A 22,690-nucleotide genomic window follows, 5' to 3' on the forward strand; every position below is an offset into this window, starting at 1 on the left:
AAAAAATAAGTTTTTTGCAGATAAACTTGTTTTCCCACAAGAAAACAGTATGTTTTCTATTTTGCCTCAGCTGTCAGTGAACTTAGTACAAAATTTGGTGCCTGTATGTAGTAACTGTCCCAGCCCTGAATCCCAGAAGCTTTTTCTACCTTTGTGTCCTTTAGAAAGTCAGTGTTGTATTACATCCTGATAACCTTATAATGTCTGTTGTTCTCTTTGAAATAGATGGTTGTGAACTTCAGGTAAACCACAGTGATTATGAGGTGACATTGCTATTTGAAAAGAATCCACTGTAGACTGATTTGTAAGGAAAAGCATCCTTACACTTGATATATCTATTTTACTATATAATTTGAAAGTCATGTGAAAGTGAACTATCTATATAGTTTTTGCAGGAAAAAGTATGGATTGTTGCCACCTAAGGGTTAAGATAAGCTTTTGGAGGATTATGTGTTTAGTTGACTCAGTAAAACGTAACAGATCTATGGATTTCTTAATCATGAAGGATCTAACCTGTGCTACACTGTAGTAATAGGTTTACTTAGGGAGATGTCTGTCTGTGTGGTTTTCTGAATTATTGTTCTTCTGTTTAGCCCAGATATTAGTCAATTTCTCTTCACTGATACTACACACCATTAGCTACTCTGAACTATCTTGTCCATTCATATCTTAGACTATTATCTTTATTCATAGGCACACACAGAAAACTTGTATAGATGGCCTCAGTACCTCTCCAGATGCTAGATTTCTTAAGAATATGGACGTGAGTTGCTTTGGCAATTTCTTCTTTGTCTTTAACCAATCATTCAGTTTTACTGAGTATTTATTGCATGCCAGAAACTGTGCTAGGTACTAAAGATACAGTGGGCAATGCTGTTCTGCTTCTCAGGGATATTCACCATCAATAATAAATGTAACGTAGGATAATATGATACTCTGGAGACACATAAGGATATAAGAATAGTCTGGGGTACTCTGGAGAGGTATACCTGAATCAGTCTAGAGATTCAGAAAATGATCTGTAAACTGAGACCTCAAGTAGGAGTTAGCCTGGCACAGGAAATGAGATATACTTGGTGGTTATGGAAAGGACATTTTGGGTAGCAGATACAGTGTTTGCTAAGACCTAGAGGTAAGAGGTAGCATGGTATATTCAGGAAGCTACAGTTATTCATTTAGGCTGGAACATGTATAAAAATAGCTAGCATAGAGTCCTTACTAAGTGCTAGATATTTTACGTTTGGGATTATTTTGGGATTATTATTTGGGATTTTTTGGGATTATTATTTGGGATTATTATTCCCCATTTGGGATAGGTAACATTTCCCCTATGCTACAGAGGAAAAAACTGAGGCACAGAAAGGGTAAGTAATTGCCCATAGCTACGTAGCTAATAAGTGATAAAACCATGATTTGATCTAGATTTACTCTAGAGTGTGTGCTCTTAACCTCTGTGCTACCCTACCTCTGAGCTTTTAACATTTACGATCCTGTGGAAAGATAAGCAGAGGCCGATTCCTAACGAATTTAGTCCTTTTTCTAAAAGGAGCCAATGAAGAATTTGGAACATATCATGATCAAATCTGTACTTTTCAAGTTTACTCTGCTTTGTGGAGAGTGAATTGAAGGGGTGCAAGGCTAGTAAGGAAACATTTGTACTAATTCAGGCAAGTGTGATGATAGACTAGTTAAAGAAGTAAATGTGGGGCATTAGGACGTAGACACATTTGAGAGATGTAGATGTAATTAGATATGATGAATGACTGGTTGTCTGCGAAGAGGGAGGAATGGGTAGTCCACCTAATTTTCTGGGTAGAGCCACTGGATAGGTGGATAGTGCTATTCACTTAGAACACAAGAAGTGCTTAGGAAGTTTGTGATTATTATTTGTTTTGTACATGTTGAATTTGAGGTTCCTGTGGGCATATTCAAAAAGAGTATCTGTGGATATGAAATTCATGAGAGACACTGGGTTGATGATAAAGATTTGTGGGTCATCAGCATAGATACTGAAGCCATAAAAGTGGTTGTAAGGCAGATCTCTGAGGTATAGAAATGTCTAATGAGACAGGAAGAGGTGCTTCAAGGGACAGCCCAAGAAAGGACAAATATCAAGAGTCTGATGTTTCAAAAACCAAAGGAAAAGAGCGTCAGTAGTGTTAATTGCTTCAGCCTTAAGTTCTTGACATTTCTCTTCTTGTTAAAATTTTCAAATTCAAAACAGGATGGGACTGGTTCTTAACTCCTAGATAATAATAATAGGTAAACTAAGACTTGTATAGCACAGTGCATCTTATCATAAACTTTCTTTAAACTTTATTTTGAAAACTTTTCTATCTTCATTAAGAGTGTAAGAAAGACAGTAAACACCCATGTACTCTTCATACAGGTCCACCAGTTAACACTGTGCTACGTATGCTTTCTCTGTCAGTATCTTTGTACACACGTATTTCTCTCTTTCTCTCTCCTCTCCTCTTTTTGCTGAACCATTGAGTGTATTGCAGATATTGTGATATTTCATACTTAAATATTTCAGCATGTTTCCACTGAAAGGAGAATTGTATTCTCCTTTATAAAGAGAATTATATTCTCCAACATAACTGCTATATAATTAGCATACCCATGAAATGTAGTATCAATTCAATACTGTTATCTAATCTCTAGTCCATAAACTGATTTCCCTTACTGGCATAATAAGAACCCCCTCCCCCAGTATCCAAGCGTCCATGCTTCTTTTTAACCATTTTGTTATACTGCCTTGTATTTCTAAGTAATTTAATGCTCACTGAGAGCAAAGAGTATTCTAGCCCTGATAATAGAAGAACTGCAAAATGATAAAGGTCTTGGACAGAAGACTACTCATTATTATGTCTTGGGCTGGATGAGGGTAATGTTTTTGTTTTCTGTATCCTTTGGTTAGAGTTTTTTGTTGTATGATTTTTTTTAAACTCAACCTGCTTAACCCTTCTTAATCCTTAGTTTTCAGAATTTTGGCTTATTCATGTCTTGGGTCATCACGAGGTCCTTAGTAGTTAAACATTCTCTTCTTTATTGTGGAGGAACTGAAAACCTAATATTATAAAATTACTTCTGAATTTCATCATTCATTTGTTTTTTGCTATTTTAGTTGGCTCTTCGAAATGAGGAGGCAGAAAATGAAAACAGCAAATTAAGAAGAGAGGTTCGTAAAAAATTTTAGTAGTTATGGTGGTTCAACAGAGATGATTGTTTAAAAAGTTTTCGTAAGTTTATACTGTAGCTAAAACTGGAGTCGTCTAAATAATTGATGTTTTCAAACTGTCTGATTTTATAATATAACTTTGTCTTAAGGAAATAGAAAGTAAATTGAAAGGTGAAGACATTAATACATTCATCTTTTAGGTCTGTGTGGGTAGCTCTTTGTTTTATAAGCTGTTCTTTGCTAGTTTGCTGTCTAAATATATGACTGGATTTCTACCTTATTTCTCATATTTTATCTAGCGTTCTTTTAAAACTTTTGTTTCTGACAAGTTTCAATTATTATTTGGTTCTTTTAAGCCAAATAATGTTTGTACATTGTTTATCCTGATAGGAGTTCTTGCCTTTTCAGTATAATCAACTTTTTTTTGGTTTTGGTTGGTACTTACTATTCTTGCTTTCTTTGGTTATCCTTATTCTCCTAAATTTTCTTTTTGCTGTTTTCTTTAATTTCTAATTATTATTTTTAACTCTGTATTGCCTTTCTCATTTGTAATTACCTTTTTCCTGTCCTTTTCTGGAGAACAAACGTCTAAAGAAAAAGGTGAGGTTTTAAGGGTGGTGAAACCTTGGGCATTTAGAGATATGTTTTGAGATCACTGTTTAGAGGGTGCAATTCTGTTTCTTTGGATAGTTTTTTTAATAGAATATTGTGTTTGATCTACCTTCAGAATGAACAGCTTCGTCAGGATATTATTGACTATCAGAAACAAATAGATTCACAAAAAGAAACACTTTTATCAAGAAGAGGAGAAGACAGTGACTATCGATCACAATTGTCTAAAAAAAACTATGAGCTTGTCCAATATCTGGATGAAATTCAGGTAAAATGGATAGAAGTCAGTTCAAAGCAATATGTTTTTTGTTGTTGTTGTTGTTTTTGTTTTTTTTAATGGAGGTACTAGGGATTGAACGCAGGACCTTGTGCATGCTAAGCATGCTCTCTACCACTGAGCTATACTAACCCTCTCCTCAAAACAATGATTTTTTTTATAAAACTTTAATTTCATTGTAATGTAATTCTAGCATTTAGCTCTACATTTAAATTCTTTAAATCTGTAAATATGGGATTGTAAAAGGTAAAATAAGTTGCATCTTTGAAGTTGCAAATCTTGCAAATTTATTCCTGTTAACATTCCTATCTTGGGCATTGTTTAAGAACTAAGATCCTTAGTTCCAGTTTTCTTGATATTTAATTTGATTTAATTGGCCAACAACAGTTGATACTAAATATCTATAAAGAATTCTGTTTTCTCCAACAGACACTTATGACTCTATTTAATTTTACTTTAATTTAAATTTTAGTTTCTGAAATTTTTTTTAACTACAACGTCTTTACCTTCTTAGACTTTAACAGAAGCTAATGAGAAAATTGAACTTCAGAATCAAGAAATGAGAAAAAATCTAGAGGAATCTGTACAGGAAATGGAGAAGATGACTGATGAATATAATAGGATGAAAGCTATTGTGCATCAGACAGATAGTATAATGGACCAATTAAAGAAAGAAAATGATCATTATCGGCTTCAGGTAAAAATTCTTGTTAGACTAACTGATTTGGGCAGATGTCATATTGCCTCATTATTATTTACTGGAAAGGAGGAAGTACTTTAACTTTCTAGGACATGAGTTTTTGTCTTATGCTCCAGTATGTCATCTTATACTGTAACATGTTGCCATGCTGATACGTTTGTCCATATTTATTTCTCTAGTCTCCTTTCGTATACCTTGTAACTCTTGCCATGCAGGGTACATGGGTGATAACCTGAATGAATGTGTAGATAGCAGTCTGGCAAAGCTAATAATTACAGGGAATTTTCTACTAACGACTCTTCAAAGTCCTGTGGACCATAAAGTTTAATTTTACACCTTAAGATAAATACACTCTAAGTATCATCAAAACCAATACATTGTTCACTATTTACATGGATTAAAGTCATTTAAAAAAATAGAGTAGTGCTTAAAAACATAATTTTCTAGTAATAGAAATAGACAACTGTAAAGATGCACAAACCATTAAATGTCACCTCTAATTACAGAACTGCTCCTGTATTCATTTGTATATGTATACACGTGCATGCATTTGCTTATCATGTGTGTAATGTACATGTAAATATTCTTATATAATAAATATGTATATATTGCACTGATTTGCAATAATTCTTGAAATTGTTGCTTTTCAGGTGCAGGAGCTTACAGATCTTCTGAAAGCAAAAAATGAAGAAGATGATCCAGTTATGGCAGCTGTCAATGCAAAAGTAGAAGAATGGAAGGTGCTTTTTTCAATTGCTATTAGTTTTTTCATTTTTATTTTAGATTTCAATTTTTTAGTCTTTTTTTTAAAAGGCCTATACTAGTTAATGACCTTTTCATTAGGCATTTTTAAAAGTGTACTAAATGTCTTAGCTAGAAAAGCTCTAAGAACTGTCTTCTGGCTTATTTGTTGTTGAATAGATTCTTCTACATCAACGAGTTAAACTTTAATCTAAATTTTATGGTAGAAATTATAAGTACAAAATATAATATAGTTGTCATCTCAAAGAGATCATTGTAAATAACAGCTAAATATTTTCACATAAATCATTCTTACATTGTATATATTTGTTATATGGTTCTAGGTTTAATTTTAGTTTTTCTGACTCTCCTTCTATGTTAGATTAATCAAGCTATTGGCATTGGGTGGGAATGGGAGTAAGGAAATGGACTGGGAATCAATGTAAGGAAAGGGGTCTTTTATAATCACCTGAGAAGACTTTTCAAAAGTCTATTCCTCCTCACCAGTCTGTAACTCCAACCAAATCTCTTAGCCTTACTTATCATATTAGAAGTTAGGATTGTAACGATTGTGTATTTAAAAAAAAAATCTGAAATGATTCTAAATAAATAATTCTAATTTAAAAAGTTATCCCTTTTATAGTCATTGTTTCTAATAGTGTTCACATAAATCTTGTTGCCTATTTGGAATTATGTGGGAGGCTAAGATAACCTTTATTTTAAACAAAAGCAGTAGCAATGGAAATAAGGTTTATAGAATCAGCCAGAGGTCAGTAAACCTTTTGTGAAAGGCCAGGGAGTCAGTATTTTGGACCAGTTTAGTTTTTGATATAATAACATGAAAGCAGCTGTATAATACACAAATAAATGAGCAAGGCTGTTTTCCAATAAAACTTTACAGAAGCAGGCAGCAGGTCAAATTGAGCCATAGTTTACCAACCCCAGGAAGAAAAGAGTTGTTTTTAACTGTTTAATTTTGTGGGGAGAGTTGTTAGTGTAGGTATTCTTCTGCACTTTGTTTTTCCTTCGTATTTTTAACAATTGGCTTATATCAGTACATATAGTATTGCTTTGCTCTTTTTTAATGACTAATTTTTCTTTGTAACTATATATGTTATTTACTTAATGGATTCCCTGTTGTGTGCCATTTAGGAAGTTTCTGATTTTCTTGTTAGCTACAAGGTTTTAATGAGTATCCTTGTATGTTATTTTGAAAATGTATATCTGTAGAATAAATGCTACAAATGTAATTCTGATATAAATTGCAAATATATCCCTCCAGTGCATCACTTGTCTTTTGGCTTTATGGTATTTTTTGCTATGAAGTATTTCTTTTTATATTGTGTACATTTTTTTTAATGGCTTTTGGCCTTTGCATCATAATTAGAAAAGATTCTGAATATAAAATTGTTCTCATATTTTCTTCTAGTATTTTCTAATTTCATATTTTACCTTTAAATTTAGCATATATTATTTATTTTGATATGAAAGGTGACAGAGGGATGCAACAGAGCTACTCTGTTGTCCAAGCATCGTTTATTGAATATTTCATCTTTCTTCTACTGAAATACAGTTCCATTTTTATTATATACAAAACTCAAAACTGCTGAATTTGAATTTATTTCTGGTCTCTCTTCTTTTTTATTGATTGATCTGTTTTCTTACCACATACAGTTTTTAATTATTATGTTTAAAAATTTGAAAAAGCTGTTCTCATTATTTTTCTGTTCTTTAGACTCTTACAAAAGTGCTTTTTTAATACAAATTTTAGAAATAATTCTTTAAAATATTATAGTTATTTTATTGGATATGTATTAAATATATAAATTAATTTATAGACTGATTTTGCTATTTCATCCTAGCAAAGAATACAAGATACCTTTCATTTGTTTAAACTAATGTGTTTATGACATAACATTAATTTCAGGTGTGCAATGTAATGATTTGATATTTGTATACATTGCAAAATGATTACCACAGTAAGCCTGGTTAACATCCATACTCATACATATTTACAGTTTTTTTCCTTTGGTGGCGAGAACTTTGAAGATCCATTCTCTTAGCTATTTTCAAATATGCAGTACAGTATTAAAAAATGATGGTTAGATGCCATGAAGTAGATAGCAGTACCTTAACCGCATGCATGTTGTCAGGCCTGAAGGCCTGTTGCATTCCTGCTAAGGGGAGTGCTAACCTTCTCTTTTCCGATAATACAGCAAGATGCATTTCATTCATTCAAGATATTTTATGATTCTTAGTGTCATTTTAATGTTTTCTTCCTAAAGAGTAGTTGTACAAAGCTTTTTGTAGCTGTAGGGAGACATTAATAACTTCTTGTTTTAGGAGTGGGTTTTAGAACCTTGAGATTGTTTAAAAGATTGAATTCCTTAGAAAGCAAAAAATACAGTGTATATTTTTTAATCGTTTCCTATTTGAACTTCAGGTTGTATGCACCAAAGGAACAATGCTCATTCCAATACTTTCTGATATTTTCTCACTTCAAAGAATTTTATTTCCTGTATTTTCTTGAAATCTGCTAATATTTCATATTAGAGTACTTACTGTAAATGAAATTGCTTTATTAATTTTCCTCTTATGTAACATCCTATTTTGTTTATTTCTAGTTAATTTTGTCTTCTAAGGATGATGAAATTATTGAGTATCAGCAAATGTTACATAACCTGCGGGAGAAACTGAAAAATGCCCAGCTTGATGCTGATAAAAGTAATGTTATGGCTCTACAACAGGTAAAACTTTCTCAAAATTTGGCTTATTAACCAGTTTTATTAAAGTTGGCAATGAAGCTCTGAATTGTGTCTTAGTTATATATTATCGCCTATGTCTAATCTAGTCACTTGCACTATTGGATATATAATAAAGTATTTTGAAGTTTTTTACACCATCCAGTTCCAAGAAAAAATTAGAATTAAGGTGAAAGTTATTTTTCTATGCTGTTGCAGATAATACATTTATTGTTTTGTATGGGAATTATTTAATAAGAAAGTATTAAAAACTTCCAGAAATTCAAAAATATCTTAATACTCCTATGAAAAAGTTCATAATATTGTATTTTAGTGCTAAAATATCCTGTGCAATGTGAAATAAGCTAAGAGTATGGTTATAATTTATACTACATAAAAATTTTATTTTTAGTAAAAATACATTAATATAGAAGTTACACTTGTATCATCTGTGTTCTCTAGTCATGGTCCAAAAGAAAGAAGGAAATCTGGAAAGTTTTTGGAGACTAAGGACAATTGCAAGGGACAAAATTGCAAGGGACAGAATTACTGTAGGGGTGAAAGCTAAGTTGAGTAAGAGAAAAAGCAGACATATGAAATGATAAAAGGAATTGGACGCATGATGAGGAAGAGTAACCCAAAAGGACTAATAAGAACACACAAATATTAGAGAGTTCTAGAACTCCTATTTGCCAGAGTGTTAGCCATCATATCATCTGTAAGTACTAGAGTGACAGCGGTATACGTACCATTGAGTAGTGCATTTGAAGTATACAACATAGTAAAAGGCATAGTTTTGACCCACAAAAAATATACTCTATAGTTTTGTTGAAAAAAATAAGACCTACCTTTTTCCTTTTAAGGTTTATATTAATATTCATAAAGATAATATATAATATTTAAAAATATTTTATAGGGCATACAAGAACGAGATAGTCAGATTAAGATGCTCAGTGAGCAAGTAGAACAATATACAAAAGAAATGGAAAAAAATACTTTTATTATTGAAGATTTGAAAAATGAGCTCCAAAGAAACAAAGGTAATTCAATGTTTTTTAGTATATAGTTATTTTATATACTTTAAAGTTTTAAAAATACTTTATTTTTATTGAAATGAAATTGTCACAGCAATAGACATATTACTAATTTTTCTCTTTTATCATTTAAAAAAGTGCAGGATATTATTAACTACGTATATTACTAATGTTTAAGTTTGTAAATAATGGCAAGATTTTTTGTAATTTTTCTCTGATAAAAATTACAGTAACCTCTATTACCAAATTGGCTGTATGAAAGAAGTAAAAAATGGTGATAAAATTGTATTTAACCTCTTTTTGTAATTAAGAAAGAATGGAAGAAAATAAAATTTTGATCATTGTAGTAGCATTGCAGAGATTTTTCCGAAGTAATTTGACTTGTCAACCTTTGAATTAACCTTACTGGACTTAATATCTCATCATATTCTCCCCACCTTGGGTAATACTCCCTTACTTAACTCATCAAATCCTCTGAAGTAAGCCCTTACAACATTAGTGGCCTTATAATTCCATACTATAGTTTTACCAGAGCACATTAATGCAAACTATTCATAATAATTTCACGACATTTATTATAATTGCTGAAGATAAAAAAAAAGACACACAGGGGGAAATAGTCTGTGTGTGTGTGTAAGTAAGATAATGGTGCTGGTGTTTGGAGGTGTGGTTGTAATTCAGAGTGTGAGGGAAAAGCCTCACTGAGGAGATATTTCAATAAAGACGTAAAGAAAGTAAGGGAGTGAGCCATGCAGATGTCCCTAAGCAGTGGGAATAAGTGTAGGATCCTGAGGCAAGAGTGTACCGAGCATGTTTGGGAAACAGCAAAGTAGCCTTCCTGGCTGGAGCAGAGTGAGCAAGTGGGCAGTGGTAGGTGATGAGATCAGAGATGTAACCAAGGTCTTATCATATGGGGCCTTACAGTTCATTGTGGAGACTTGGGCTTTTATTTTAAGTGATAATGGGCACTGAAGAGAGTTTCTGAAGAAAGTAGTGATATATTTTGACTTAGACTGTGTCTCTAATAGACTTTAGGAAGGGTAGGGACGGAAGCAGGAGACCTGCTATAGGACTATTGCAGTAATCTGGAGAGAGCTGATGGTAGCTTAGGGCATGGTGAGTAGCAGTGGAGCTATATGTAGTCAGTTCTGGATGTATTTTGAAGGTAATAGAAGTAAAATTTGCCGACAGATAAGATGCAGGATGTGAAAGAAAGTTATCAGGCCTTTTGGTCTGAACACTAGGGAGGGTGGTGGAAAGAGCAGGTTTGGAGATGATCAGGTGCCTAGTTAAACAGGACATGTTAAGTTTGAGTTGCTCATTAGACATCTGAGTGAAAGTGACAAGTAGGTATTTGTATATGAAAGTCTGAGGTTCAGGAGGACGATCTAGGCTAAACATACACATTTGGGTATCATATGCATAAAAATGGTAGTTGAAGTCATCAGGCTGCTGCTTGAGATCATCAAGGGAGAAAATGTTGGTTAAAAAGGAAAATCTTGAGACTGAGCCCTGGGATACTGTTACTTTAGAGCCTGGGGAGGTGAAAAGGAACAACCAAAAGAGACTGGAAAGGAATGGCCAGAGAGATGGGAGGAGGACCAGGAGCCTGTAGAGTCCTGAAATCCGCATGCAGAAAGTCATCAAGGAAGAGCATAAGCAACTCTGTTCAGAACTGTATTCATTGCTGATAAGTCAAGATGAGCACTGAAAATTGACCATTGGATTTAGCAGTGGCCATTTTTGCTTCAAGAAAAAATGGGTAGAGATGAAACAGAGCAAATACGGAGGACTGTTTCTATGAAGAAAAGGAGAAAAATAGGGTGGTAGCTTGAGGGGAAGGAGGGACAAAGAAAGTGTATTTCTCTTTAAAAATAGAAGAAATAATCATGCTTCTAGGTTGATAAGAAAGATCCATTGAAGAGGAAACAATTCATGAACTGATGAAGCAAGGGAGGGGGAGAATAACTTCTGGAGTAATATCCTTGAAGAGGCAATGGAATGGGATCTAGGGTTCAGTGGAGAAGGTGGCCTTAGGAGCACGGAGAGCTCCACCATAGTGACAGGATGGAAGGTGGAGTGAATCGATAGTTCGAGGTGGCTGAGTGGATGTCCTGATGGGAAAAGCTTCAGTTTTCTCAGTGAACAAGGAAGCAAAGTATTCACCTGAAAGTGAGGGTGTGGCAGATATATTAGAAGTTTGAAGAGAGAGAAGAAAAGCAAAGATATGGAATGGTCATCTGGAAGAAGGAACACACTTCTGTTCCTTCTATTGTAGAATACACTACAAACTCAGTATGACTGTTGAGCACCATCCAGGCCCACTTGATAGAGTCATTTCTATATATGTGTTCTCTGTGTGTATATTAGAATTATAGTTTGACAGTAGTTTAAACTGCTTATTCGAGCCACCAGGAGAAAAACCGGCAGTTGATCTTTGCTATCAAATAAGGAAGAGGTCTTCAGTCAGTCCATAGTCATATGTCCCCTAAAGCTCACAGAAGGTGTATGTACTACAGTATCTTGCATTTAACTTGAATTTGACTTATGTATGACAACTAATGGTATTCTCCCTTTATTGATTAGGGTTAGTTTTAGCTCTCTGAAGCAGATGTGGAAAATGGTGGCAAAATCAAGATTGTGTATTGGTCTAGAATTAGGCAGCCCAGGGTATTGCCTTCATCTGCCTCATGCAAAATGGAACTTTACCCTCACATCCAATCCTAAACAGCAAGATAGAGGAGGAGGGGGCAAGAAGCAAAGAGCAGGTACTGAAGGATAGACAAGTAAATATATTGTGGAGGGCCATGTAGAAGAAGTGGAGGATAGATTTTGGGGACAGCAGCCTCTGTCACTTTGTCTAGTTAGACTATTCACTCCAGAGAGCAGATCTCATTTTTTATAAATGTATGTGATCTGGTCTGATGCCTGTGTGTAAGTATATTTATGCCCTAAAAATCAGTAGATGTTTATTATGGGTAAGTATAAGAATGGTTTATGTCAATAAGTTTTAGAATGATAGGAATACTATATTTTGGTCTTGGCAACAGTTTGGTAAAATTTACAAATAGGAATTTTGTTAGCTATTAATTACCGTTAAATTCAGCTGCAAGTGACAAAAAGAATTAAATGTAACAATGGTTAAACAGGACAGAAATGTGTTTTTCCATAATACAAACAGAGCTGAGGCAACTAGTTTAGGGTTGGTGTGCTAATTGTACAGATACCAGATATCAGGCACCCTACCTTGTTGCTCTACCTGTCTCAACATGTGGTCATCTCATGTTCTAAGAAGACTGTTAGAGTTACACCCCTAGTGTCCATATTCCAGCTGACAGGAGGGAGGAAAGAGAAAAGGAAGAAACATTTCCTGAAATATGGACGTGGCCTATTTCTATCCCATTAGTCACATGACCACACCTAAGTTACTTGCCTGTAAGTAGAAATTTAGTTTTTGTTTCAAGTGGTCATGTGTCCACCTAAAAATCTATAGTTCTATTACAGTGGACATAAGGGAAGTTGAGTATTAGGAACAGATTTCAGCCTTTGCCACAATGATCATCTTTGTAAAGCATTGTTTTCCATTCTTTTGTAATCCATGTCCCTTCAGCTAAGAAGATTTTATTAAATTTAAAATTATGATATTAATATAATATTAAATGGACTTTTTTAGTGACATACCACTTTTCCTGCCTCCCATATTGGAATCTGATTTACAGGAGTAAGTAGTCAATTGAATTCATTTATGATTTATTTTGCCCTATAGGAGCTTCAACACTTTCTCAACGGACTCATTATATGAAAATTCAGTCTAAGGTTGAGATTTTAGAAGAGAGAACTAAAGAGGCTGAACGAGCAGCTGAACTGGCTGAGGCTGATGCTAGGGAAAAGGATAAAGAGCTAGTTGAGACTCTAAAGCGATTAAAAGATTATGAATCGGTATGTATTTTTATCTCGTCAATCAAGGAGCTTAGAATTATCATTGTCATTTACAGTTAGACTGCTCTGTGCCACTTACTGTGTACCATTTAAAAATATTCCAGAAGTATGATAGAGGTTATTGTTGACTTACACTGAAATTTTCAAACTTCCACATAGCGTTTACTTTTTGGCAGAATTGTTTTCAAACCATTTGGTTAAACCATTTTGCCCAGGTAATCAGCTTTGGCGAGGCAGCAGGATTAGATTCTTTGTAATCTATGTCATTGTACCACCATGTAGATGTGACACCACTGATAAGTTGTATAAAAGTTGTAACAGGGACAGTTTTGCTGCCTACAGTGCCAACATGGCCTTATTTTGCACTTTTGTATTTTTAAATCTGATTACTGCTAGGTCAGGCAACTAATAACTTACATATTCTAATGGTATCACTGATTCTCCCTTACTGTTCCTTTTCTATATTTTGTTATGTGTTTTATATGTAATATTCTGAGTCACTTTGTCATTAGGATGCTGTACTGGGAAATTTCAACTGTCCATTTCCCATTATTAGTATTACTGGATTTGTTTTTTAAGAGTACAGTAAAGTATAGTTTAGAGAAATAAATCTTAGCTATATGTACACTTACCCTCAGACTTAATGAGAAAGTAAATTCATGAATTTGATATTTCAAATAATGTTATATTTAAATTATATTGGGTATTTTTCAGGGAGTTTATGGTTTAGAAGAGGCTGTTATTGAAATAAAGAATTGTAAAAACCAAATTAAAATAAGAGATCGAGAGATTGAAGTATTGACAAAGGAAATCAATAAACTTGAGTTGAAGATCAATGATTTCCTCGATGAAAATGAGGCACTTAGAGAGCGTGTGGGTAAGCCATCTAAAATATGTAGTTTGCTCAACCCTAATTGTCAGGTCATTTTCTTGTTTTTTCTTTTTGTTTAGTATTATTTTAAAATAGATGCTTTTTTCCCCCAAATAAATCTTCCTATAAAAATATTTAAAACAAGTAAAAGTAGAGCTGTTCCAATTGAAGTGAATTATGAATTTGATGCAGTTGGAGCAGTGGATGGGCAGACCAGGAGCACTGCTATATTCAGTCTGGGATCTCCTCTGTAATAATTGCTTGTTTGAAAAATGAAAGTCTAATAAGTTAATATCCCACATTAGAAGTTAACCTTTTTTTCAACAAAAGTAGTTTGTTGGTTTGCAAAACGCTCTAGTTTCAGATGGATGCATGGGAACATTTAGAAATAACTGTTTAATCATTTTTAAGACTTAAATACTTGACTTATAATTTAGACTGTTAAGTTTTAATTGGGTTGAGTATTTTAAGGTTACTATTGATTCTAAGAAGTAATTAGTAAGTATAGCTTGAAAGTTTATATGCTGATATCAATAAATAGTTCAGTAGTAAATATTTCTAGTTTGAATTTTATGACTGCAATCTAAATTGCTACTTTAAAACACAAAAAAATAGCTGAACAATGACTTAAATACCAGTAGTTTCTTAGAGTTTAAATGATTGCCTTTAAAAACTATTCTCTAAAGGAAGGGGAAATAAATATTTTATACATATTATTTATTTGTAAAAAAAAAAAAAAAAGCATCTAACTGGAACACAGAATCATGCCAGAACCTCAAGTTAGACTTCTAATGTACTCGGCTTATCAATCACAGCTAACTTCAGTTTGGGCTTTCCTAAAGATGACTGAGCTGTGTAGATAGCTGTCACAAACACCAGATTTTCCATATTTTAAAGGCTCGAAATCTTGATTTATAACTACTTGAGACAGTCTTGATATCTGGTTTTCAGAGCATAGTGCTTAGTAATTGGAAGTTAGGAAAGAGGCACACTGAGAACATCAGGCTAGTCATGATAATATAATTGAGACTGATATTAATAATGCCTACTCTGTGCCAGGCACTGTACTAAGTTCTTTATTTGGGTTAATTAATTATACTCCTGACAACAAGCCAAAAATATAAATACAGACATACATATAGTATTATCCCTACAACTCAGTTAATTGTTGAAAGTAGAAATTTAAGTTAATCTTGTTTTATTCCAAAACTTCTGTTGTTAATACATTATAGTACCTCTGTGACAGTTCAACATGGAGAAAACAAATCATAATATTTCCATTAATAATTTTAGCTTGTAGTGTTACAGTGTGACTTTCTGAAAAATTCTTGTACAAAAGGTAACCCATTTTTCAGTGATGCTGACTAAATAGACTGTAACCTATTGCTTGATGATAACCAGTTGCTGTATGAAATTTTTGTAGTTTATTTGGATGTTAATAAGGTTTCAATCATAATTGCATTTTATTTTAGGCCTTGAACCGAAGACAATGATTGATTTAACCGAATTTAGAAATAGCAAAAGTTTAAAGCAGCAGCAGTACAGAGCTGAAAACCAGATTCTTTTGAAAGAGGCAAGTGCAGTAATCAGTTGGTTATTTTCTTGGTTGAAGTAAAGAAAAATACTAATAATTTACACTTTGTAGATTGAAAGTCTAGAAGAAGAACGACTTGATCTGAAGAAAAAAATTCGTCAAATGGCTCAAGAAAAAGGAAAAAGAACTGCAACTTCAGGTATACTCAGTTATTCCAAACCTTTAAAAGAACCAATGGAAAATGACTCGTCTGAATCTGAAATTTTTTGTTCTGTTCGAAATATTTTTACTATATGACTGTGGTTTTGCTACAAGTTTAATAAATGAAAATAATGGCCTGATGAAGGGTATATGAGTGTCATTGGGTTCAGTCCTAAATCTGAAACAGGTGAAAAAAATAATAAAATAAATAAAAATAAGTGAACAAAAAACAATATTAAAAATCATGGACTCTTAAAAAATTTACAATGTAGTCTGTATTAATTTCTAAATAATCCCAATATGTTATAATTAGTAATGATAAAACTTAGTAGTTTCCATGTTAATATATATTATTGTTAATATTTTCCCTTAAGAGTTACGCATTGGAAGCATTCTTTTTACATTATTCTTTACTAAGTGAAAGTAATGTTTTACTGAGTAAAAATTAACTTTTTTTTGGTTTATATTACATAATGTAAAGAGAATAGTTGGTTTAGTTTTTTAATAGCTATTGCAATGCTTTTTTGTAAGAAGACCATAGAAAAGGAGGAATTTTTTTTTCCTAACTTGGCCCAAGTCCACAAGTGTCTATGAATAAAGAAGGTTTTTTTCTGTTTTTTTCTTTTCTTTTCTTTCCTTTTTTAGCATTATGGTCTCTATAGTACATCAAAAAATTTCAAGAAAGGTAAAACTTCATAATTTATTAACCAGTTTAGTTGTTATTTGTGATTCTTGTCTACTTTTTTAACATGTGTCTTTTAACTATTTTAGTATTTATTCATAAGGGCAAAGAATGATAGAGAAGGTAAAGTTTGTATTCATTTCTCATTAATATCTTATTAAAAGTGAGCTAAATTAGGTGATTATATAGGCTACATGTGGATCAAAGATTTTGGAAATAATAATTCTACCTTTTGTTTGAGTTAAAACTTGATTCTAGTTCTTATGAATTAAAGTATTGGAATAATAGGAGAATTATTTTTATGTTTCAAATTTGTTAATTCTTTTATGTGTAGGATTAACTGTTGAGGACCTGAATCTAACTGAAAACTTTTCTCAGGAGCATAGAATGGGAGAAAGAAGATTTGATTTCATGAGTCTCAAAAATATGAGTGAAGCACAATCAAAGGTAAACATATTGTTATGGCAAAGAGAATAAAGAAAAATGTTATTATCAGTGCTTTCATTTCTGCCCTCATCTCATTTTAGACCTTGCTGCTTTTTATACTTGTTAAATAAAAAAAAAGTTTTATGTAAATAACCTGTTGATCCCAAGATTGATTAATGAGGCATTATTTACTCTGAATACAGATTAGGAGTTCAGATAAAGTAGAGCTGCTGCATAGGAGACCATCATCCAATATTCCACAGTCATATCAGAATGAGCCAGAAGAGAACATGACCATAGGATCATTATCAAGAATGTTACCTGAAATCCATCACAGTGTAGAAAGTGAAGTGGATCCTTCTGCCTCTTTAAGTAGACATTCTTCATCTCTACAAGTAAAAGATATTTCATCTCCAGAAACTATTACAATAAGGGAGATTTTTAAAGCACCCTGTCTACAATCTTTAAGAAATCTAGAATCATTAATCAGTACCTTTAGTAGGGAGAGTCGTGAAGAAATAAACGACTATTTATACTCTCTTTCTGATGACTCAATGAAGAAAGTGTCAAGAAGCCATCAGGCACTTGAAAAGACTAATTTCACACAAAAAAGTGCTGCATCTTTACAAGCCTTATCAACAGCTTCAGACTTAATGCAGAAGTTACCAGTTAGGCAAAAATCTGCAATATTTTGTCAACAAATTCATGATAATAGACCTGACTTGGGTAAATCACAAACAGCAACATCAGAAGATGAACAGGTTCACACCCAAATAAAATATGCTGATACCAATTTGAGAGAAGACGTAAGAAAAAGTGAGATACCCTTACAGATAGAGATTTTGAAAAGTAAACTTGAAGTTAGTGTTCCAGACCCTGTGCCTACGACTACACAGTCAAAATTATCTCAGATAGATCCACTGGAAAATCTTATAGAACAGTTACGGACAGAACTAGTATTTCTTACGTCTCAGGTGAGTTTTCTTCCAAATTACATTCCTGGGATTGCATTTTAATTCTTTTCTATTACTTCTCTAACAAAGTTCTATAAGTAGTAATTATAATAAGAATTTTTTTTTTCATGTTTGCACATTAACACTCATTTATACATATTCTGTTTTTTTTTTTAATCTAAAAATGCAATACATTTGAAATGAACTCATTGACTTGCCAAATGTATTAAATGTTTCTTTAGAATGAGGTCATAGCACAGGATTTATTGATCAAAGAAGCACAGATTAGAAATGCAGAAATAGAGCTTGAATGTCATAGAAACCAGGCAGAACAGGTAGTGTAAAGGCAGATCGTTAAAAGAGTTGATTGTGGTACTAAAGACAAAAACCTTTATTATTTGTTTGGCTTTTGCCTTGGGTGTCGTGGGGAGGGAGAAGGTGGGAAGAGGATCATTATCTGTTTTACCTTTTAGATTTTATTTTTTTTTATGACTGCTGCTATGTTTCTATAGCTTGTTTTGGGTGTGTGAAACCTCAATAAACTTTTTTTTTAACTTCAAAAGTCTAAATTATTGTTATTTTTTTAAAAATTGATTTTTTTAATGTTTTGTTTAGAATGAATTTCTTTCAAGAGAACTACTTGAAAAGGAAAGAGATTTAGAAAGAAGTAGAACAATAATAGCCAAATTTCAGAATAAATGTAAGTTACTATTCCTTATTTTTCTATACTTATTTATTTTATACTGAAAATTATAGGTTTGAAGGACTTTAATACATTCTGTTTTCTAGTCTGTTTTAGCCTTAGTTTCCTCTGTAATGTATAGACTTTTGTCTTTCCTTTATCTTGCTATATTCATCTTCAGAGAATGTTATTAACCTGAATTTTTTGTGATGATAAATAAGTCTATTTTTTCTCTTCTGTTCTCTTTTGAAAGTGAAGTTAGAAAAACCAGTTTAAAAGTTTATTTTATTTTAGTTTAGTTTAGTTTTTAAATGTCAGTGCCTTTTTATTTCTTTTTTTCCATTTTATGTTATTTATTTATTCATTTGGAGGGTAGGTGATTAGGTTTATTTATATATTTTTAATGGCAATACTGGAGATTGAACCCAGGATCTCATGCATGCTAAGCATGCACTCTACCACTAAGGTATATCTTCCTCCCTAAAAGACTTTTTTTAATATAAAGTGAAGGTAAAGTATACTCATGATTTATTCCTTTCAGCCATGAGATATATATGTATATGCACATAATTTAAACAGCTGTGAGATTTAACTCTACTGTTCACACATTGCACTTGCTGAATTTTGGGGGCATTTATTTATAGTTGCATTTTACCAATGGATAATTTTTACTGTATATGAAATATTTGCCATCTCCATAGAATAGTGTAAAATATAAAAAAGATTTATTCATTCACTGAGAAAAATGTCATTCTAGTAAAAGAATTAGTTGAAGAAAATAAGCAACTTGAAGAAGGTATGAAAGAAATATTGCAAGCTATTAAGGAAATGCAGAAAGATCCTGATGTTAAAGGAGGGGAAACGTCTCTAATTATTCCTAGTCTTGAAAGACTAGTTAATGTAAGTTATTTTTTTCATATGAATGGTTTTATTTTGTTGTTTCATCACTTTTAAGATGTTATTCCACTCTCTGTGGTCTGCGTAGTTTCTAATGAGACATTTGCTGTCATTTGAATCGTTTCCCTGTATGAAATACGTAGTTTTTCTCCGGCTGCTTTCAGAAAACTTTTTTTTGTTTGGTTTTCACTGGTTTGACTGTAATGCACCAAGGTGTATGTGTGTGTGTGTGTGTGTGTCTTGTCTGGGGTTTGCTGAGCTTCTGAATCTGTTTGCTTATTGCCACTCAGAATTGGGAAGTTTTCCACCATTACTTTCTCCAATTATTTTTGCTGACCCATTCTTCTGAGACTCAATGAAACATGTTAGGCCTTTTGATACTGTCCCATAGGTCCCTAAGGCTCTGTTCATTTTTGTTTGTTTATTTGTTTTGTTTTAGGCTCTGTTCATTTTTTCCCCTAATTTTTAATCTTTTTTCTCTCAATTGGATAATTACTCTTGATTTATCTTCACGTTCACTGATGCTCTCCTCTGTCATCTCCATTTTTCTGTTGTAAGGGTCAGCCTGAGACCTGGTAGAACTTTTACACAGAATTTGGAGCTCCCTTTTGCTGGCTCTTTTTTTTTTTTTTTTTCTGGGATTCTCCTCTCACTTTCCTATGGCTTTGGGCTCTAACCTCTGGTTTTCTAGGCCGGAAGACAGGTCACTGTAACTGCAGCTTGCCCGCGCAGTAAAGCCTTAATTAGCAAATTCACTCCTTGCTGGTACTGTCTTCCAAGTTTCAAGTCCCTTCCAAAATTTGCTTGCTTCTGTTTTCTAGAACAAACATGTATGTAGTAGTTTTTTGTATTCACTTGTTAAATGTGGAAGGGTAGGTCTGTTAGGACCTTATGCCACAAGCCTAGAAGTGTAATAGAAGGTAATAAGAATATTTTAAATATCTAAAGAGTTAAACATTGCTACAAGAAAGATTTTAACCATCAAATGACATTCTATTTATACTTATCATATAGGGTCTTAAGAGTTCTGTAGTATTAATGAGAGTCTGTTATAACCTTGAATAAAATATACATTTTTAGATTCTTAATATTTAAATATGTCATTTACATAATCTGAACATATTTAACAGGCATTATTATACTATTATACTGTGATTGATTTGATTAGAAAAAAATTCTTATTATTCATTGAGTTGCCTATTTAATGATGACTAGTGAATCGTTGAATACTTTTTATTTTTTTAAAACAATACCATATTGCTACCAGAGAAGGAGAGTGATACTGGTATGTTAAAAAATTTCTGGGGCAAGAAAATGATTTGTCAAAATTTATGAAAACCATTTGATTCTCTTTATATGTTTGTTATTCATTCTGACTTTCCTTCTCTGGTTAGTGACTTTGTTTTGCCTCTGCAATTTTGAATATCTAAATGATTCTTCATGCTTTCTTATGTGAACATCTTTTGTCTATGATGCAACCCATTACTAATTCTGTATCTTAGAGCAAACTGTATTATACAAGGAAAACTACTTAGTGACCAAATAGAAGCAGAATGAATAGCTTAGAAAACCTGGACTTTTTCTGTTTCACTTGACAGCCTCTGACCGTCCCCGGAGTGCTGCTTCCATAGATTTCAATTGCTTCTGTTCTGGGTTGTTATTTTATTATTTTTTTCTTTTTTCTGATTGACGTGCCTTGTCTGATACTAACAAATAACTTAACGATACTTCCTCTAAGAAATCTTCGGAATCAGTTACACTTTGGATCAGATAATTTCAGTTTACACACTTCAATTCACTTTCTATTGCTACAGTATATTTTTCAGGTCCCCTAATCACCATCTAATTCAATCTCATTTTACCAAAGGCCGTAGAGTCAACATGGTGCTCTTTTTCAGCAAGACAGCTAACTAGACTACTTTGCCATCTGTCAGAGTATCTCCTCTGCCTACTTCTGTCTTTCTGCTATCCCCTTTGAATTAGTATAGCTTATTACTCCACGTAGTCTGTTCTGACCTCCTTGGGGTAAAGATTTACTTTTACAAATCTACTGCCCTAAGTTAATCCCAGATCAACTTCCTGAGTAGATTACATGTGCTTTTACTCACCTTTCTTTCTTTATCTTCTGCCTTCATTTCTGTACAATTCTTTTAAAAGTCAAATATTTTATATGTATGTATTCTGTAGATGTATACATGGGTGTAGGTATATTTATGTATGCCATTGTTGGAGAATTAGGACCAGTGAATCCTCTTTGATAATATTTTAGTATTTGTCATATTATTTTTCCTTATCCAGCACTCTTAGATAATACTGTGTTATCATACTTTGCTTTTGTTATTATGTATGCTTCAACTGTGTGGAGAGGAAGCACTGAAAATTTACCTAATTGAGTGTAGTAGCTATTTCGTTCCTTTGCTCATGCTTTAAACTCAGGTGCTGTACAGTTTCAAAGTATTTACATATAAATTATCTCATTTTGACTATATAAAAATCTTGAGAAGTAGAAAGAGTTCTCTTCCTTAGAGATAAGGAAACTAAGGTAAGAAAACTAAGGTGTAAGGAATTTAAGTCACGTGCCCAGCTAGTAAGAGATTGGTTCAGATTTGGACTCCAGTCGTCTTATTACTGTCCAGTTGTTTTTCTGTTCTACCAGTCTGCTTGGATTAGCTAGATATTTGTTAATTGCTATAAGGAAGTGATTACTATGCTTAGCAATACTGATGTATTTAAACTCGAGTCTTAAAAATTTAAATTTATAAATAAGAAATAGATTTGGCGTATTTTATTACACATGGCAATGAGAATAGTAAAATGCTAAAATGTGAATTTTACTTAAAGGTAGATTATTTTACTATGATTTTGGTGTTTTTCTTCACATTTCTTCAATATAATCTGAATATATTAGGCTATAGAATCAAAGAATACAGAAGGAATATTTGATGCCAATCTGCATTTAAAAGCCCAAGTTGATCAACTTACTGGAAGGAATGAAGAATTAAGACAGGAACTCAGAGAATCTCGGAAGGAGGCTATAAATTACTCTCAGCAGTTAGCAAAAGCAAATTTAAAGGTGAGAATTGTATTAAATAAAAGAAAATGCTAAGCTTATGAACAAAAGTTTAATGTGAAACATTTGATTTTTTTTAAATGACTATTTTATGAGAAAATGTCCCTTGAATTAATTCTTTCAACATTAGGAAAGCTTCTGTTCAGATT

General features: G+C 32.7%; 1 protein-coding gene, 1 long non-coding RNA gene and 1 other non-coding gene across 3 annotated transcripts in view; 1 reads left to right on the top strand and 2 right to left on the bottom strand.

Annotated features, from left to right (window-relative positions):
• The window catches only part of CEP290 (centrosomal protein 290), an 81,536-nt gene that overhangs the window by 5,847 nt on the left and 52,999 nt on the right, over positions 1-22,690 (top strand). The window contains 14 exon segments of the mRNA XM_032493651.1: positions 3,128-3,181; positions 3,909-4,061; positions 4,585-4,767; positions 5,421-5,510; positions 8,136-8,258; positions 9,169-9,292; positions 13,053-13,225; positions 13,940-14,102; positions 15,569-15,669; positions 15,742-15,829; positions 16,848-16,960; positions 18,508-18,592; positions 19,332-19,474; positions 22,380-22,544. Coding sequence (XP_032349542.1) covers positions 3,128-3,181; positions 3,909-4,061; positions 4,585-4,767; positions 5,421-5,510; positions 8,136-8,258; positions 9,169-9,292; positions 13,053-13,225; positions 13,940-14,102; positions 15,569-15,669; positions 15,742-15,829; positions 16,848-16,960; positions 18,508-18,592; positions 19,332-19,474; positions 22,380-22,544 — 1,758 coding nt within the window.
• On the bottom strand, positions 304-12,478 carry LOC116667741. Its single transcript, XR_004324764.1, has 3 exons — positions 12,466-12,478; positions 10,348-10,350; positions 304-462 (listed from the first exon to the last, which is right to left on the bottom strand). It is a non-coding gene; the product is annotated as an uncharacterized LOC116667741 (long non-coding RNA).
• Positions 7,602-7,725, bottom strand: LOC116667838. Its single transcript, XR_004324896.1, has one exon. It is a non-coding gene; the product is annotated as a U6atac minor spliceosomal RNA (small nuclear RNA).

This window comes from Camelus ferus, chromosome 12 (assembly GCF_009834535.1).
Source record: "Camelus ferus isolate YT-003-E chromosome 12, BCGSAC_Cfer_1.0, whole genome shotgun sequence".
NCBI classification, from domain to species: Eukaryota; Metazoa; Chordata; class Mammalia; order Artiodactyla; family Camelidae; genus Camelus; species Camelus ferus.